At 36.1% G+C, this 20,168-nt stretch overlaps 1 protein-coding gene across 10 annotated transcripts in view; it reads left to right on the top strand.

Moving 5' to 3' along the window:
* NBEA (neurobeachin) overlaps nt 1-20,168 on the top strand; it is a 457,716-nt gene that overhangs the window by 418,050 nt on the left and 19,498 nt on the right. For 7 of the 10 annotated variants that reach the window (XM_074535328.1, XM_074535333.1, XM_074535326.1 and 4 more), the window contains 3 exons: nt 14,809-14,898; nt 16,393-16,585; nt 19,123-19,194. In XM_074535328.1, coding sequence (XP_074391429.1) covers nt 14,809-14,898; nt 16,393-16,585; nt 19,123-19,194 — 355 coding nt within the window. The remainder of the gene's footprint in view (nt 1-14,808; nt 14,899-16,392; nt 16,586-19,122; nt 19,195-20,168) is intronic. The other 3 variants (XM_074535327.1, XM_074535331.1, XM_074535335.1) reach the window with 1 other exon arrangement.

The following is a 20,168-nucleotide window of genomic DNA, read 5'->3' on the forward strand; positions in this document are numbered from 1 at the left end:
AGCAAAACACAGGGACTTTTTGAGGGTGCAATATTTATTTCTGTAGGTAAAGATTCTTGAAGAAGACACAGAATATAAGAAAAGACAGATTCTATAAAATCAGAATATCCAATAAGGAATTAATATAAATTGCATGAGGTCAGTTACTATATAGTAATTGCCCAATGGGTAGGCTTCTACTTGGATATTAATGTGTGCACTTCCATATCTTTGTTGTTCAGGGAAAAGGGCTTTCAGAAGGTGTTTTCTTCAGAATCACCAAAACATTTTAATTATGCATCCAATTTGACTATGAAATTACTTTTTGGGAGGACCTACCCTAAGTAAAACAAGCCATTTATGACAAGAAGTCAAAAATCATAGGATTCCAATTTTAAAACGTCATTCTACCATTGCATAAAACAATTATCCACAGTTAGATCAATGATTGATCATGATATCTCCTGTTAATGAATGTATTACAGATGATAGCCAGTATTACAAAGAACCTGTGATGATCTGAATTCATAACCATTCCTGGATCATGCTGTTACATGTTTATGGGAATTCAGAACCTTTTCAGAATCAAGAAAAGACACAGTCTCTTAACTTAAAACAAGTGGCAATTGTTTGTGGCATAGAGGTGGGGTTTTTGTCCAAAATTGCCCATTAGAAGGTTTGGAACTTGTTTACTTTTATTGTACTTGTGATTAAAATGCTCTTTATCCAGGCAGAGCTAAGCACCAGCTTTACACCGAGAATTCAAATGGAAGAGCTGAAGGTAACTTATTAAGCTGACGAGACTTGAATCAGCCTATTTATTACATATTTCAGGTCATTCATTCATCTATACTGCAGTGAGTTTGTAAATAACCCATATTCCAGAAAAATACCTTCAAATATTTCAGCCTACCTGAAGTACTATTTGGAATAAATTGTTTTGCCCATTCTCATCTACATTTAAAATTCCATGTGCATTTCAAACCCTGAAGTCTTACCCAAACTGAGCTTAATGTTTTGCTGATATGGAAAGAACATTAACCACAATTGCTCTCTTTTATTGCAGAAATATATAAAATATAGGTCTTGTGCATGAAAATTTCTTCTTTATTGTCTGGGTTTTTTGTTGTTTTTCTCCATATGGATGACAGGTACCAATTATTGATTTTTAAAATTAGCAACAAGCATTTTCACATACACTTAAAGTAATATTTTATGCAAGGGAGAGAGATGTGAAAATAACAGCAGCCAATTGTAACAGAAATAGCTGGAAGGGGCTTCTTTTTTTCCTATTAGCACAGATTTTAGTTGTATTATGCTGTCATTACCTCAGCATAAATTAACCATTATTCAAAACATTTCCCACAGAGTAGTTTATTGGAACAGATATTACTCGGTCTAAGTATCTAGTCATTCACTTAGAAAGATGCAAAGCTGAGCTTTCTAAATGTTTTAAACATATTGATAATGTGCCTCTTTAATGCCATTTTGAAGCCTGTGTACAGTATATCTATATTATTGTTTTCAATTTATGTTAAGAACAAAGTGAAGTTTTGAGGAATGTGTTCTGGGAAATAATCCAAACAAAATTATTTCTTTATAAACTAAAACTTACAAATGACTGAGAACATTTATTTTAAATGTAACAGTATAACCTTGTTCCAAAACCAAAATTCTAATATACCCTGAAACCTGATGAATACTATACACGACACCTTTCAGTATGTACCTTTTACCTATTCCCCATCAGTCCTTTTTTAGATGAGAGTTTTGAAGGTTTGCCTGTTCTCTGAAATAGATCTTATGTCCAGCAGTGGATAAATTGAAGGCTGGCAGATGGCTGGAGCCTCATCATAAGCACAATTTGTAGTAAAGAGTATGGGCTTTCAAAATCTCAGTGCACCTTCTTAAGGTGGGAACAAGACAGATGATTTGTGATAGAAAGACGGAGCTGAGAGCAAAGAAATAAGCCTGCATTTACTTTCTGTTCAGATGAAAAATGAAGCCACTAATGTTATATTGCCACATTCCTTACTTTGTTTTATTTCATTAACAAGAAAAGATTTTATTCAAGGGGTTTGAAATTTCTTTTTGTCAAAGCAGAAGTAGAACATGAAGTCACATTTTTCATTTTCTATAATTACATATTTATAAAACAAGAATAAAATACACATACTAGATACTGTGGTTTCCTGAGCCTGTTATGCTTTCCAAGCATTAAAAATGTCTTCAGTCATCATGTTTTATTTCAATAATAAACCAGAAGAAAAAACATCGCAGCTAAAATGCATTCTTTGATGATTAAGTACCCTTTCCTCTTTTATTACAGCCCAGCTTTCAGAAGGCCTGTTCTGCTCTTTACTTCCCTGTTTTTCCTCATTTTCTTTTGTGTTTTCCTGAAGGGGAAGTTCTTAATTGTAAAACTAAGTAGAAATAAATATGATGTGTATGTTCTACACTGAAACATGTGTAAGTCATTCTTCTAGCAGCAAAGGTCACTAATTATTTGAGGTATTAATAACATCTATTTTCCATAACAATTATATTCTCTAGACTTAAACTTATACCTTCATTTATTTACTTCTACATAAAAGATGTCAAGTGACTTAGCAGATCAAAGGACTACTTGTTTATGATTATCTGAATTCTTTTCAGCTACTGGCAAAATTGCTGCAGGGTATGAACAATTGCTAATAGAGCCCCTTTCTTTCAAGTTGGTTGAACTTCCTCTTGGTATGTTATTTTCTATGTGGGTTTACTAAAAACTCGGAGAGTTCAGGGAAGAGCATCCTAGTGATGAGACTAGAAGACTGACTTAGGGACAGGATTTCAAGAGCTTGACAGAAAATGAGTCAAAGGAGATGTGTGGCAGAAAGGCAGGAATATGGAGAATTGCTCCTGCCAATGTATATAGGGATGTTTTTAGGTCTGGTGCCAGATTAGTTACCACTTACAGGGTCAAATTCGGGTATGAAAGTTTAGACATCATTGCAGAAATTTCCAGAGGTCTATAGGCTGTAATTTGAGTGTACACATCTCATAAGAGATATTGTAGAAGCCTCATTAAACGGATCATCTTAAACTAGAGTGAGCAAGCACTGTGAAAATGGATTTTTAGGAAGAATGTACAATGTGGGAAGATGGAAAAATTGTGGCTCTTTTCACCTGTATCTTTTATTTTGTTATGTTTTGTTATGGTGATAGCTTCAAGCATAACAGGAAAACAACTGTGTTGCAAGTAACTGCATTATTCTGTGCCCCCCTTGACTACATTAACTTCCATTCTATGTTACTGTGATTTTTTCTGTTTTAATTCAGGAATATATTTAAATTTTTTTAATTTCTGAAAAATTACTGTAGAATTTGGTTTTTTAATTGATTCATTATGGATGAAAATTTTTCCAGACAGCCAGGTCTTTGGAGCCCTTCATTGTTTAAGACCCTGTGTGAGTGGTTGATGCTTTGGTGATTTAAGTAGACCAAAGTCAATAGGTTTAAAATTTGTGATCAGTCCTGAGCATTTACCATGTATAGAATGCTATACAGCCAGCATAGTTTGCTACAGCTCCTGCAACCAAAACCAGTTGCATGTAATTGACTCCAAGTCACAAAAATTAAATATTGTCCTAAATACTTGTGGTTCATTATTTATTTCTTATATTGCCAAATTTGTCTGGAGGTGACACAAAATGTGGAGTATTTATACAGAATAAAATGCAAACATATGTATTTCCTAGAACAAAAGGAGGAGAGTACAGAGGAGGGAAATGTAACTGAAATGGAAGAGTAAGGAAAAAACTTGGGATTTTTTCTTAAAAAAAGGATAAATTCAGTTGATGGACAGAAAAATTATGGAAGAGGTGGAATTATTCCCTCCCAAACTAGGCTGTCATTGCAGAAACTTTACCTGCATTTATTGCTTATTTTTTAAAGGTTTAATTGTTAATTTTTAGAGGCTCACAATTTAGCTGTTAAAATAAAAAGCAGGGTTTAAATAATCTGTAAGCATGCACTGTGAAAACTCTTAGTCACAAAAAAAAAATAATTAGAAAAAATGGGTGAAGTTTCAAAGTTTCAGTAAAAACTCCTACTGGTATTACTGTTGCCTCTTTGTGAATTGGATCCCTATGCTTAAAGGACTTTGTGCTCCTCAAAATTACTATTAAAAACATACAGTGTCTTAAACAAAATAAAAGACGAGGAGAACTAATAAATAGAATTAAACCTCAAGAGGTCACAAAACAATTTTCTCTTCTCTCTGTACAGAGTAAAATTTTGCAGTGTGTAAGAGGCAGTGCACTATTTGGATGACATAAGCATCTCTGAAAACCATGGGAAATAGCCCAATACTACTTCCTTGGCTTCAATCCCAATTACTCCACAAGGATTTAACAAGTCTAGGGTGCTTGTATTTTATTCTCATCCTGGTTAGCTTTTCCCTTTTTTCTGGCAGCTGTGCGGGAAGCAGCAAGCCAAGCTCTTTCTGCTTCTGTGACCATTCATGGCTCATGAAATGGACATCCATCTTGAAAGTCAGGGATCCTTCAGAATTATTCAGTCCCAGTATTTCCTCAAAAATACCATGGTTTTTTTCACTTGCTGCATTGGCCTGTTGAAAGCTGTGAGTGGATGTTAGGCTGACTGCTTCTTCTTTCCAGACCAGGCTGTGGAATACGGACAAAGATGCTCAGTTTTGCTGTTTTGTCCAGACTGCAGTTTGCTTCATGTATTTTTCCCCAGGAGATTTTTATGAACAGTAGAAGTTTCTTTCTTCTGCCTCAATGGAGAGGAAAATAACAAGGAATTTTTCACAAGTGCCTTCTCTCTTTTTTAGCTTCTTTACTCCTGCACAGGATCTGGAGCTTTATTACTGTAGGACTATGAATGTGTAATACCACCATCTCCATTTCCACAGAGTAACTAGGTTCTGCTTTCAGCACATCATTCTGGTCAGTATAAATGATCATGGATCAGTGATGTGTGGGTTTAAGATCTTTTAAAAATTATTTTTAAATACTAGAACCAAGAGCAGTATCAAGTTTTTGTCCAGATTAAAGCCTTGCATGTGGCATAGAGTTTAACTGGACAGGTCAAGGTGAGAATATATTTTCTCTGTTTGAAAAGAAATTATAATGGGGGATGAAGGAAAGAAATGGAATTGCGTGGGAAGGTGGGCATTTAGAGAACTCCTGTCTTCTTGAGGGAGGGAGTAGGATAAGACAAATGAACAATAAAAAGAGGAAAATAATAGAATAGGCATTTGGAGCTTTTGTTGAGGAGGAGAAGGAGGAAGAGAAAGGGTTAGAAAGGCAGTCATTGGGTGCCTTATAGAAGTGAGGGAATTACCATAGGAACAGACAGCTCTTGGTGTGGTTAATGGAGAGAAATTATATTTGTGGCCTTCCCAAAACTTCATGGGATTTTTTTAGTCTTGACCTGTGGAACTTAGTTTTTAACTAGTGAATTAATTGAGATATTGCATAGGATAATCTAGTTAGGCATCTCTAAACAAAAACAGAGGCTTTATTTTACTTACTTTTGACTTGTAAAATTTAGCAGGCTTTTAAATGCAGTTGATGGTGCATTGAAAAGTACTACTGGCAATTTTTAGACTGGCACAGCTGGAAATTCAGTCTTTCTTGCTGTAACACACTGCCATTCACATGAGGAAACAATTGTATCATCCCAGACAGAAGTAGTGGTTTTGTATTTTTTTTAAATGCCTGTAAATTTTAGTGACTGCCCACCAGAGGATGCTAATTAAAGTTATCTCTTTTTTTTATTATTTATTCTTTTACTTTATCTTTTGTAGAGTTTGAAAATCTGTAATGGTTCCTATGAGAAGATAATCTATATTTAAAAATTCAGAAGACTTTTTATTTCTTACTCAAGAAAATGTAACAAATTTATCTTTGCTTTAGAAGTAACCATTACTGGAGGTAGTGCACTTAGAATCCTAGGAGCCTTTTTAAAAATCAATGTGTGTTTCATGAGTTTCCTCCGTTTCCTCTGTTTAAAAAAACAAAACCCAACAGACCCAGATCCCAAGGATGTAAAAATATGAATTAAGGTTTCATCATCCTGGCTTGTATTTCATATGCAAAAGAGAAAAATAAATTAGTTAAAGGATGGCATAATCGAAACACTTGGCTTAAAAGCAAAGAGTCCTGAGTAGGAGTGACAAGAATATGTAAAAGCTAAGACTGTAATGGTAGAATTTTTTTGAAAGAAAAAGACAGATGCTGGCAAGAATAGCTTCTAAAGGAGTAGAAGCAACAAGAAGAGCTTGAGTTTCCTGAAACTTTAAACCAGCACTGCAAACTCAAGAAGAGTTTGGGCAGATGAATTGATCATGTTCACTCTGAACATGATGTTCAGAGCCAGATCTTGCTAAGGCCTAAGAGTGAGGACTTTTTCTTAGTAACAGGAGTTATACAATGGGATGCACATTGAGGAAATGCATCTGGTTTGGTTTGGTTTGGTTTGCAAATACAAACTAGGACACATCTGCAATTTTGTATGTTGAAATGCTTTGATTACCATCCTATAAAGGCGTAACACAAAGGAGTAGTATCAAAAGGGAAATTCCATGTTGCAGGTGTACCTTTTAGTAATTTGCATTGCAGAATCAAGATGTCAAAGAGAAGTTTGTTCCATAGGCCTAAACACTAGATGGGAAAGATCATCTAGACTGGCCTCTCACCCAACAAATCACATAGAGCTTTTGCCCATTTACCTTTTTGAATCTAACCATCAGGGTTGGTGTCTGAATAATGAAGAGGATATGGAAGTGTTTACTTATATAGGTAGAGTTTAGGTGATAATAAATTATTTCAGACAGTCACCTTAAATATTTATAAGCCAAAAACAACAGCATTTTTTTTTCATTTTAAAAGAAATGAATGAATGTCTTTGGAAAAGATGAAATTGTTTTTCAAGTTGAGAGGAACCCTTGTTTCTGAGGTTGCTCATTAGATGCTTATTGAGAAATGATTAAAGGGCAAATTTCAGTATCTAAAAATAAAAAGTCCTGATTGCCAAATAGGTTTCAAAACCTTAACTATATGTCATTAAGTCACATAATTGATGAATTATTGAATCATTCTATTATATCTCTTAGGAATTCATTTAGCAGTAAAACATTTTTTAATCTTCATGCTCAGTGACTTAATGATCAAAGAAAGCAACATTTTGTTTTACAAACTTAATACAGATTTGAAAGAATGATGACAGAACAATGATTTCATTTGGCATGACTTCAATGAACTCAAGAGTTTCAATAAATGTTACCAATCTATATGGGACAGAAATAATTACAAACATGAACATAAGAAATACAATGGTTCAACTGAAGACAATAATGGCATGAAATGAGAATAATAAAATGGTTTTTATGTGATGGATGACCTCATTACTTTCTAAAGCTACCTGAGAAGGGAGTGGAGAGGGAGATGCTGAGCTCTTCCCTCTGATATTCAGGGACACGTGAAAATGGTTCACAGCTGTGCCAGGGGAAGTCTATACCTATATAGACTTCCTAGCATTAGGAAAGCTTCCTAACATTAGGAGGCTTTTCTTTTCTGAAAGTGTGGTCAGCCACTGGAACAGACTTCCTAGAGAGATGGCCAATGCCTGAAGCCTCCCAGTATTTAAGAGGCACTTGTATGATGCCCTTAACAACGTCCTTTATCTTTTGGTCAGCCCTGAAGTGGTCAGGCAGTTGGACAAGATGATTGCTGTAGGTACATCCCAGCTGAAATACTCAAGTGTAAGATAGACTATACCAAATAGAAAAAAAAAAAAAAAGAAAAACAATCTTGAATGTATTTGTATACAAAATTATAAACAAATATATTACTTTCTTCACTTCTGGGATATGTTTAGGGTTTTGTATAGCATGAACTCTGTGACCAGAGGGATGCTTCCTATTTGCCTTTGTGTACAGGCAAACATCATGGAAGAAAAGGCAGTGGAATTGTTTGTCATGGACTGGGAGCAAGACCCACATTAAAAAAAAGTTATCAGAGCTGTAAAAGGAATGTGATTAAATGAGCAGTGTGGCCTGAGAAGCCCCAATAACAACTCAGACCTTGTTAGAGGAATTTGGGGTCAAATCTTCTTGCTTAAGAGTAGAACAGATTTTTTTAGGTTTTAGTGTAATATCATGGGAGAATTTTGTTATATCAGTGCGAAATTCCTTTGTTCTGGGCAGAGTTGGAAGGGGAAAAAATTTAGGATTTTTCTTTTCTTTCTGGTATAGTATAGAAAGGGAGGGGAGCAGTTAATTCCTTGATATCAACCCTTTTCAGCCTAAGGAAGTTCTCCACAATTTTCAGGGGAATGGAAGCATTTGTACACAGGCAAGTGTGAACTTCAGTAGTGAGAGAATGCATGAAAGAGTAAAGACCACTTTTAGCTAAACCTGTCCTGCCTGCAGGATATTTATCTTTATGGTATTTTTGCTTCATCTGCTCTGTTTTTGTTTGTGAGATGTATTGAATTTATTTCCCACTTGCAGTCCATTAACCAAATGCTTGCTTCAGCTGGCAGTGTTTAAAATATTTCTTTTGTCATGAGAGTCATATTGGAGTACCAGGGCCGAGGATGAGAGGGAGATAAAATAAAGGTGAAAGAGGGGAGAACTAGGTGTCACAATTGGTAGCTTCATGAGGTAAATGTGAGAGGTATAGGCAGCACTCCCTGAGCCAGACAAGATCACCAACATGACCCATGCCTGTAAAGAGAATAGGAGATCTTATCTTTCACATTCTCATTCCTTTCATAGCACTCCCTCCTTTCACAGGGCAATGAAGAAGAAGTTCAGAGATGGAGAGCTCTGGGGGGAAGCTGAAGGTCAGCTTTGAGCTGTTTGTGTTCTGCTAGGGAGCCATTTAATTGCACACAGGATCCAGTGAGATACCTCCTGTGAGGGGAATGAGCTTAAAGATGCCCCTTCTCCATTGTTAAATTAATAAAGTAGTGACCTGTGGAGAAAATCCATTTCAGTGCCCATCTTTCAGTCCCTTGAGTATCCTGATTAAATAACTGACTGTATTGAAGCCGCCAGAGCAGTTGAGTCACTGCTTGTGTTTAAACTACAACACTTCTTTCTTCCAAACATACAGTAATAAAATGGAATTCAATACTCTTAATCAACTTATCAAAAATCCTGAAGATACTAGTGCTGCTTAACATCTGTAGATGCAAAGAAAAAACCAATACCTCACACCACTCGTACAAAACAAAAACACTTCAAGGTGCTTATGTTACCCACCAAAGGGCTGTCAATCTTATTTGCTCTGAAGAAGACAGTGCTTGGGGGCTGCTGAGTGTGCTGGCTGCACAGGAAGGAGAGTACATAAAGGATTCCTGTGTTTACTTGGATGCAAAAATGGAATAAACTTTCAGGAACTGCAGTGTTGTATGACTATTGCTGTGGTGCATATTTCTCTAATGCCTCAGGTTTTCACTTTTCGTTGGACTCAGTCCCAATGCATAGGGGAAAATGGATTATAGAAAAATTTCAGTGTGGTAACAAAATACCTCAGGATTATGGGAATTAGTAGTAAGAAGCCTGAACATGTTAAAAAAATTAAAAGCAATAAAAAATGGAAAGAAAAATTTTATAAAGTTTACTGATCATTGTGGTAATCAGTGAAGATTAATAAAACAAGAGTACTTCACGTAACAATAAAAATATTGTCTATCTGCAGTGCAGTCTGATTTTCGGGAATTTCTTTCTTCCCTTCATGATTTAGAGTAAAAGTGCTCATGCTTTTATGTTTCTTGTGTTAGGTAAATCACCAGGCATCTCTCTCAGCAAAGGGGATTTTACAAATGAAACAGACTGTTAATATCTTCCTTGGTGATTTTACCTGCATTTCTAAAGAACCTTTTTAGAGAAAAAGAATGTTAAAAATAAACTGCTTCATGGCAGTTTGCTTGCTAACACACCCTTTTTGCAGAGGGGTGTTAGCAAGCAAACAAAATCATAATTTCTCACACAAGTCAGTTTTAGCATTTGCATTTAGATAAGGACTGTGCTTCTGAAATGAATATGCCAACCACCCCTATTTGCCATGCTTTCATTCAAGCTGCAGAGCAGCTTTGGAGTGTGTGAATTGTCTCCCAAACCACAGAAGCTGAGTGTTGCAGGGGTGCAGGTGGCAGAGCTCACCTCACTGTTGGGATATGCAGCCCCCAGTGGAGCCAGCCTGGGAAAACCCTGCTGTGGACATGTATTCAGCAGGGCTTCCTCAAGAGGAACATGGCTTCTTCTCCTTGGGATACAGTGATAGAACACGGGAATAGTTCAAAGCCGCATGTGGGAAAGTATGGACTGGACAATAGGAAGCATTTCCTTACTGAGAGATTGATCAACTACTGGAACAGGCTTCTCAGAGGCATGGATGATGCCCCAAGCCTGTGAGTGCTTGCTTAAGAGGCTTTTGGACAGTGCCCTTAATAACATGCTTCAGCTTTTGGTCAGCAGTCAGGTGTTGATCAGGGTGATCATTGTAGGTCCCTTTTAACTGGAAAGAATATCTCCTCTCCTCTCCTCTCCTCTCCTCTCCTCTCCTCTCCTCTCCTCTCCTCTCCTCTCCTCTCCTCTCCTCTCCTCTCCTCTCCTCTCCTCTCCTCTCCTCTCCTCTCCTCTCCTCTCCTCTCCTCTCCTCTCCTCTCCTCTCCTCTCCTCTCCTCTCCTCTCCTCTCCTCTCCTCTCCTCTCCTCTCCTCTCCTCTCCTCTCCTCTCCTCTCCTCTCCTCTCCTCTCCTCTCCCCGGAACCTCCCCTCCCCTCTCCTTTCTCTTCACAACTCTTTCACTGTGCATCTCCGTTTCTGCTGTTTCGCTTCTTCCTGGTGGAAGCATTGCCTTTGACCACTAGAAGTAATTCTTACCCCTAATGAAACAGAGTGCATGGATTGTTTAGTAAAATGCTTCTGTTTATTTCAATTAGAATTAAACCCCAATAATGAGCAAAGCAAATGTATTGAACTCTTCATTCCATGGGAAACTAACACTAAGGTCTTGCCCTCCAGGGTGCAGGGCAGCATCCCAGTGTCCTTGTGAATGTGCAGTCTACCCTTAAGCATAAAAACTGGAAACCAGTAAATTACCTTCTTTGAGCAAAAAACATGGAGGATATTGATCATTGTATTATTCATAAGATTTGGTTATCTGATATATTGATTTATTGACCAAAATGTATGCAAATATATAATAGATATGCATTTATATTACTTTTAAATGACCATTATTAAATCCTATGAAGTCACATTTTGTTTGAGTGTATAAATTAGCTTGTGTGAGATTTACTAATTTTAAACTTGGAATTGCCAGCAAGTTTGCAGATTTTTTTTCCTCATTCTGACCTACTATTATCAAATAATATGCTAAGAGCCATTTTATTTTTCTGAATACATGATCATATCCTAACAGATACTCCCTGAAGTGTCTGGAGTACAAATCTCATTTTATGTGTATTAAAAACAGCGGGGATTCTCAAATCAGCTCACTAAATAGCTTTTCTGCAACACCTTATTGAGGAAGAGAAAACTAATATAATTGCCATTTTGCTGTTCTGAAAGCTTTAAATCTGGCTGCCACTGAATTCCAAGCTTATATTTTTTCTGCATGAAGGCCATTTCAAGGTGATATGAGAATAAACTTGATTTTATTAAAATTTGTATTAAATTGACTGTAATGTGTATCCTGGGGAGTAGTGCTGCACTTTGCACACACAGTGCTCAAGATCTGATGGGAGGAAAAGGAATAGATTGATTAGAATGAAATGTTTCAGGCCACTAAATAAATCTAAAGTTTGATGATTTACAGCTCAAGAAAAACTGTGGTGTACACTTACCAGTTTTTAGATTAGCTTTAGATACAGCCAGAGTTCTCTTGTAAACAAATCAATGTATTACATTATTATTCACAGATCTGTTTTGTACCTGCTTTTCATTTTGTGTCAAGTTGTCTGATAGGAGGCAGCGTTAGGAATACCCTTGGGCCAGTCACTTTATCTCTGTGTGCTTATGTTTATCTTGTGTGTTACGTTTTGACGAGGTTTTTCTGTCCTTTGTGAGTACTGTGAGCTCCAGAGAGCAGTACCAGCTGTAGCTGTGCACGGCACTGGTGTTGTGCCAACTGTAGTGCAGTAGCAGTGCAGGAGCTGAGTGTTGTGGGTATTTTTTTAATCAGCATTGTTCAGTGTCTTTAATGCTTCTAAGAGGTGTCAGTTTTGCAAATGGCGTTTTGACTGAAAAGGATAACAATACTATCTATGGGTTGGGGGACAGGCAGTTGTCTTGTAAATGCAAGCCAGCAAAAATATTCAGTATTCCCTGAATATCAAGGTCTTGGTTCTGTATTTGTTCTGGTTACAAAAGGACTCAACATTAACTAAAATGTTTTAAAATTATAGGATCATAGAATATGTGAGCATTTACCAGCACATTTTCAGCTGTAAAATAGCAGCTGCTTTTGATAATTGCATTTGGAGTGTCCATTCCTCATAATCTGAAAAATTCATGTGAGTTTGTTATTGTATTCTACTTCTCGTTCTTCTTCTCTATTGCCTCCATAAATCTACTTGAACTGAGAGGGAAAGCTAGCAATATTTATTTGTGTGGAATTTACAGACAAGCAATCAGAATTTGCCAAGACCGAACAACATGAAAATAAATGTGTAAATTAGAACTGGACTGCATTGAAAAAAAATAAATAATTCATTTCAGTGCTCCTGTGATAGAACATAAATATCATTTAAGGGATCACTCTAAAGGGTAGAAGAAGAAGATCTGGGTTTTTTTCATTATTGCTGCCAAATACAATTCACACTCCTATTTCAACACAGAATTCTTTCAAAAATTAGAATTAAATTAACCTTGATAATTATTTGGAAAAAAAACCCTGAAAAATGGAAATTAATTTTCTGAAAATATCAACAGATATATGTGGGAGTATATATAACGCTGATATATACTGATATTGTTAATATTAGTATTTGTAATTTTGAAAATGAAATTCACAAACAAGTATGATTCCTTTCCCTTCTGGTAAATCCCTTCTGAATGCAATAGAAAATGCTATTTTTATGTGACTTGAAGTGAATTTTGTATTCTTGTGTAAAAAATGTCTGCATGAGTGAAGGTATTTACACATTGTGTAAAGAGATACAGCTTGTATGGTAGATATAGATAGCTGCTGTATGGACAAATACACACATATACACATATGCCCACACAAATGTATTGGTTTTGTATAAAAGTCATCTGTGATTTTGAATTAATTCACCATAAAATGATGTTGATAAAACCTGAGATGCTCACAAGCTCCCAAGAAACAGTCTGTGCCTTGGAGGCAGAAGTTCACTCTGAATTAGTCAACAAATGAGAAATCACCTGTACTGATATAATTACAGCATCAAATGTGCTGGGGCTACAATCCAAAGTCCTTCAGCTGCTTGACTGGACTTTGCATTGTTTCTTTTTCAGTAAATGTTTTTTTGTGGTATTCCATTATATACCTGTCAGTCTAGGGCATTAGGAGTGCTGGACATCAGTGACCTGTTAGGAAATCTCTCTCTGACATCTGTTTTTAAATTTATGTTGTGAAGTGGAGGAAAGTACAGGTTGGAATGACAAAATATGTACATTAAAAGGATTCCTCTGTATCCTGAAGTATTTATGGTGCTTCTCACTGTTTTATGTCTGAGGGAAACAAAATTTTTTCCCTCAGACATAACAAAATTTACCAAGATAGTAATGGTTTTGGTGGGTTTTCATGTTAATTCTCTGTAGCCAATGAAAAATTCATAAAGATCACAAGAAAAATATTAAGGGTCAGTAGTTCAGGCTACAGTATATATATAGGTACATAATGCACTGTGGATTTCAAAATCTGACAGTTTAGTTTTCTATGAATGCTTTAGTCTCAATTTTACAAGGTCAAATAAAATAATACCTGTCTGAAAAATAAGGACTATTCTCTAACAGTATTGTTTCTACCAGTAACAATCTTTTGTCAAAGTTTTTAAGAACATATCTTAGATATAGTTTTGTTTGAATGAACTCTTTGAGTAGCAGAAGTATTTCAGCATATGTTCTGTATTCTATTACCTATAAATTAGTCAAGATTTATTCTGAAATTAGACTTGTCCTAAAGAATGTGTTTAAATTGCAAAGTTTTAATTTCTAACCCATGAAGCCTGAAAGCCCATGAAAAAATGCAATAAAATTAAGGATAAAATAAATATTCAGTGAATGTATGCAAATTGGAAAGATTTCTATATTAGTCTTACTGTGTCTGACAAGGTTAATTTCTGGCATTTTTTTGTTTTCATCTACTAATGTTGTTGAAATACTACTTTTTTATTATTATATTTAATACATAAATTTTATTTCTCAGTTTTCTTTTCTTTCCCCCCATTTAAGATTCCAGAAGCTTATTTTATTAGAGACCCTCATACTTTCCTCCTTACAAAGGACTTTATTAAGGTATATATGTTCTTTTTAGTGCAAAAACCCCAAAAGCTCTCTCAAGACCTGAACTGCATGTCCTCACAGGTTAACATTTTCACATATAATGCCAGTTACTGGAGATGAGAATGGTTAGTTGGTTAACTGAAGCATGCTTGAAAGGAGAAGCAAAGCTTGTCTACAAAATACTAACACTTGGATGAGTCTGCAGCCTGGGAGGAGAGCACCGGGTGAATTTTCTGGACTTTTTTCATGGCTGACTTGGGATATGCCTGCATTGTCACACAGTGTGTTGACCTCTCTCCTTGATGCATATTGCTCCTGACAGTCCCTCTCCTCTGCCCGCAGGCCATGGAGGCGCAGATACAGAACTTTGGACAGACGCCATCGCAGTTGCTCATTGAGCCCCATCCACCTCGGAGCTCTGCCATGCACCTGGTGAGACATGACTGCTGGCTGGGAATGCATTCCCTTTGAACCTTAGGGTCCCTTGTAGGTCATAAAGTACTCATTAAAGCAACACTTTTGATGCCCCCCATTGCCCATGCAGCCGTACTGGCTTTGGGTAGCAACAAATCACAGGGATATAGCAGAGCAAGGTGGAGGTGTGACTGGCTTTAGCGTCAGACAGTCCTGGATTTTCCTTACTAATACGATATAAGAAGGCCCCATCTTAAAAAATATAAACTTGATAAATACATATTTGCATTCTTGTTTCTGCAAGTGGTGGGAATGTCTGCAGGCTTTCCTTGGAGTGAGTATGTTGTGTTGTTTTAAAGGAGGCATTGTTAGGGGCTGATTTATGAACAATGTCTGCTTGACAAAAATGAAGTATTTTAGTTCAAATTGTGCTGGAATCCTCCCATCCATTCCCCCGGGAGAATGAAATGTATATTTTGAGTTTCAATTCAAACTCCAAAATTCATTTCCATCACATTCTTCTCTATCCTTCTTACAAAGAATCATATGAAATAGCCAGACTGAGCAAGACAGATTTCTGTGCCCTGAGTGCCTTTGATGAAATCCTTAGAGCTAGGTTTTTTTTAAGCTTTGCAAATCAACTGAAATACATGCAGTAGTTTCAATGATTTTATCTATCTATTAGGAAATCTCTTTATGTAGCTGTACACTGTGAAATTGGAAATTGATCTGGAAGTGATTGTTGTATTATTTTAAGTATGTACAAGTCAAACTTTGATAATATTTATTCTACATTCTTAAGATACGGATAATATATTTTTAATAATTCAAGTTGATAAGCAGAAAGGAATATTTGACCTTTTAGAAATAGTTCATTTTGTTATAACAGTAGCTGGGAAAAAATTCCTTAAAACCTGTACTCAATAGCTGTCCTTGCCCATGTATAAACAATTGTGTCATTTGCAGAATCATGGAACAGGCTTAGGTTATTATAACCTTATTAGGTTACAGACTCTTTAATAAGCATATGCTTTACTTAGAATTAAATTGTCTGTTTTTGGAAATGCAGTATTTCATATGAGGAATTCATTAAGAAAAATATCTCTGCGTTTTTGATTCACTATTAAAATTTATTTTTCAACTGTTGTAGTTTAGAGAATTAGTATTTATTATGTGTTAATTGATTAACTCATTAAGACATATCTCTATGAATATGAACTACTGAATAATTTTACATTTTACTGTATGCTAATTAATGCTAATGGTCATTTTGTACCCTATAATGATAACCCTTACCATACCTATTCTCTATTTATCCTCGTGTAATGTTCCAATAATAGCTTGTGATCTTGCTCTCCTCCATCACTAGAGTAGATGCACAGGTAGTGTTGTTTTCCCTGTATGTGCACATGCTTGCCTGCTCTTTTTTAACCTCGTTTTCCCTCAGACCTCCTCACTAATTGTGTTATCCCTTCTGTTTTCTTCTGCTCTCTTCTCCTTTCTACTCAACAGTGTTTCCTTCCACAGAGCCCCCTCATGTTTAAAGATCAGATGCAGCAGGATGTCATCATGGTGCTGAAGTTCCCATCCAATTCCCCTGTCACACACGTGGCAGCCAACACGCTGCCCCACCTGACCATCCCTGCCGTGGTGACAGTCACTTGCAGCAGGCTGTTTGCAGTCAATCGGTGGCACAACACAGTAGGTGGGTCCTTGCAGACACGCTTCATTCAAATTTGGAGACCTTAACAACGCCGCTTTAATTTTGAGTGCAATTTAGCTCACTCGCCTGCCTGTGCACCAAAATTTACTGTTTCTTCTGGTTTGTGTCAAATAATCACAGCTTCTGTTTTCTCTGCTGTCATTCCTAGAAACACTCTCCTTAACAGCAGCCCATCACCGTGGCAGCCAATCAATTTGTGGTGACTTCAGGATCAGTTTTTGATACAATTCTTTTCAGGAGACTGCTGTTGCTCTCAACGCAGCAAATATTAATATGTCCCAGGTTTCAGGAATACATACTGACATGCTAGAGAGTGTATATCCCTATCTGCTGCTAGAGAGAGATTTCAGGATCCTGTCATAAGCCTTCCCCTGGGTCGCTGTTGGATTATCTGGGATCCTGAGCATGTCTAAGCAGCTGGACCCTGAACTGTTCTGAGGAGAAGTTCCCTCATTCCCTCACAAAAGCCCATCCAACAGGGTCATCCCAAAATTCCCTTCCAGCCCCTCTGCTCACCTCTCCATATTGTCATTAGGACTGCGCATATCACCTGGACATGCAGGTGCTAAGGCTGTTCCAAGCATTGCTAAATAGGTGGTGGGGCCATGAGGTGCATGAGGGAACATGCAGGTTTTCATTTTATCAGGTAGTTTCCTGCAGCGATAGCCCTTGTGCTGCAATATCTGGAAATATTTATTATACTCCATCAGGTGCAACTACATTATGTGGAAAAAAATGCTTTTCCCCGTTTTTTTTTTTAAACAAAAGGTAAAAATCTAGAGGGGGGGAAAAACCCAGCATTTTTTAAAAGTATTTAGTAACAATGTCCTCAATGGAAGATTCCAGTGTTAGGAATTATTTGGAGGTGCAGAAGCTGTCCTGTGTTGTTTTAATACACCTTTGACTAGCATTGATTGACTAATTCCTAATTATTTTCCTTTGATTTTTCAGGGATTCTGTCCAAATACTCTATACCCATCGTCACTCATGTCTCCTCTATTTGAGGAAGCTTATTTGGTTCTGGAGTAGCCCTTTCTCAATCAGATTTTTGAGTCAACAGAACCCAAAATTCCTACCTGTACTTCATTGTGAAGGAATTAATCTCATTAATATCACAGTATGCTGGAGTTCAAATGCTTCCTTAAAAACTGTCATTTGAAGTCCTTTAGTTTAGTTTAGCTGAAGCTTTGTTGGTCTTCATGATGCATATGACAGTAAGGTTTTAAGTTTTCTTCTATGCTCTTGTAAAACATGTCATGTTGCAAAAATTCAGAATTCAAGGCATGACCTAACCCTAAATTCAGTTTCACACCATTTTTAAACCTCTGATCTAAATTAAAAAAAAAAGGAATATTTTCTAAATATATTATAATAGAAAGAGAGGAAAATAAAACTGTTTAGAGAATCAAACCTGATTGTAATGATTTTCTTAACTTTTATATCCTGCTTGACAATGTTGCTTGTTTTGCAGGAGGCTAATCCAGGACAGGGTATCAATTTCCTACTATTGCCATAATATTATTTTAATAAAGCATTACTCTAATATAAAGGACAAGTTTATCTACAGAAATGTATGCACAGACCACTTGTTGTAAAATGTATGTAGAGCTTTGGAATTAACAAACAGCAGGAGGCATTTACAGAGACATCTCATTATAGAAGTGGATGAATCTAAGTTAACACCAGTAAAGATCTGTCCCGAACTGCTTGGGCTTTGAAAGAAGAGAAAAAAGAAGGGAGGAAGTTCTCAGAGCTATGTCTTTCTGAAAATGGCAGAGCTAGCTTTTCTTTTACCTCTTCCAGTTGTTTATTGCAGTAGTAGAAAATGGACTTTATTCTTCAGAAATCTCTGTGTCGTATTATAGAGGGTATTCTTGTGCAAGGTAGTAGTTTGTGACAAAAAAGGTGTTTTCAGTAATGGCTATTTGATTTGTATACCAGAGAAGGTGCTCAGAAGAGCCAAAGCAATGCTATCTATGCATGACAAGATAACACTAAATTTGCAGCCTCTGATGCACGTTTGAACATCTTAAGGACTGCTTAGAATAGAATGAACAGGAATAATTGTGGCACATTTACTGTACCCTACACTTTTACATCTAAAACTTTTAGATAAATCCATGAAAAGGTCCAAGTTTCTGTCATGTATAGGCTTCCATATGCAAGAAACTCATAAAAATGTTTAATCTAATCAACTTTATTTTCTGTGCTAAGATCTCTGCTCAAAAGTAAAAATAAAAATCTCTTATACTATTTTAAATGAGTTATTTAATGAATGTGTGTGACTGCAAAAGTTGTGATGAAGTTGATGCTTCTACATTTATAGTTACTTTTACATAAACAAAGAATTAACAAATGCATATTTGTGAAGCACAGAGAAAGAAATCTTAAGACATTAATAAAGCAAATAGTAAAAAGCTACTTTCTAAAAATATATAATAATCCAATAATGAACTTTTAAACCTAGAAAAGTCATGTAAAAAGGTTTCCATGTGCTTTATTCCTCCTTTCATGTGTAGGTCTTCGGGGAGCCCCAGGATACTCTTTGGATCAAGCCCATCATCTGCCAATTGAAATGGATCCATTGATTGGTATGTCAAGATGAAAATGTAGCAATATATTTGAAACTGGCATTTTCAATAATTATTGATTAATCAGTATTTGTATATTATGCTTCATTTAACCGAGAAAATAGGAAAGTATTTATACTTGTCAGTCCTGAAGAATTAAAAAGCATTAGCTGTTGATGTTGAATGAATTACATGAATACTATTTGTTATTAACATCACCAGCAACTGGTATTTAAGAAACAACCAATGAAGTCAGTTAATTGTCGACCCACATCTATAATTCTGTTCTCTTATCAGGTCACATTAGTAAAATAAAACTTGAGGGTCCTATGGAGATAGCATATATTTTTTTACAGCCAGCACTATGTTTATCAGTGCAGATGCAGATCCATTTATTTTCATTCACTTTATGATTTGGATTTAGTCAATACTAATTTAATAATTAAAAGACTGGCTTTTAAATTGATAGTATTTTTTTAAATCCAGATTTTTTTTTAAAAAGTGAATTATTTGAGAAATAGAGTCTGCTAAAATTGTTAGATTGCAGGACTTCCTAATGATCATAAATTTTCATTATGTAACTTATTTGATTTGTAGGGGGGAGGGAGTTCCGAAGTTTGAAACAGAAATTGAGGATAGAAAAGGTTCGTAGGGACAAGTTTGTAGCATTGTTGAGAAAAAAATTACATTTTAAAACACAGCCAGACATAAAGTTTTATTTTTTTCTGTGTCAATATTCATGTTCAAAAGATTTACATAGAAGTACCTCAGGAAAGTTAGCTTACTCATTCTGTGAGCTTCATTTGATCTCATATAATGACAGTGGTTTTCTCTTTAGTTTTTTCTCTCACAAGCTAAGGCACAACTATTGTGCGCATCTGTTCTGGAAATTTGAGTAATTTGCTATTCATTATCTTTCAGCTAATGGACATAAAGGGTCTGGTAATTTAAATATGTGTTCTTAGAATGTATGCAAACATGATATTAACTTCCAT

The sequence above is a fragment of the Zonotrichia albicollis genome, chromosome 2 (assembly GCF_047830755.1).
Source record: "Zonotrichia albicollis isolate bZonAlb1 chromosome 2, bZonAlb1.hap1, whole genome shotgun sequence".
Lineage (NCBI taxonomy): Eukaryota > Metazoa > Chordata > Aves > Passeriformes > Passerellidae > Zonotrichia > Zonotrichia albicollis.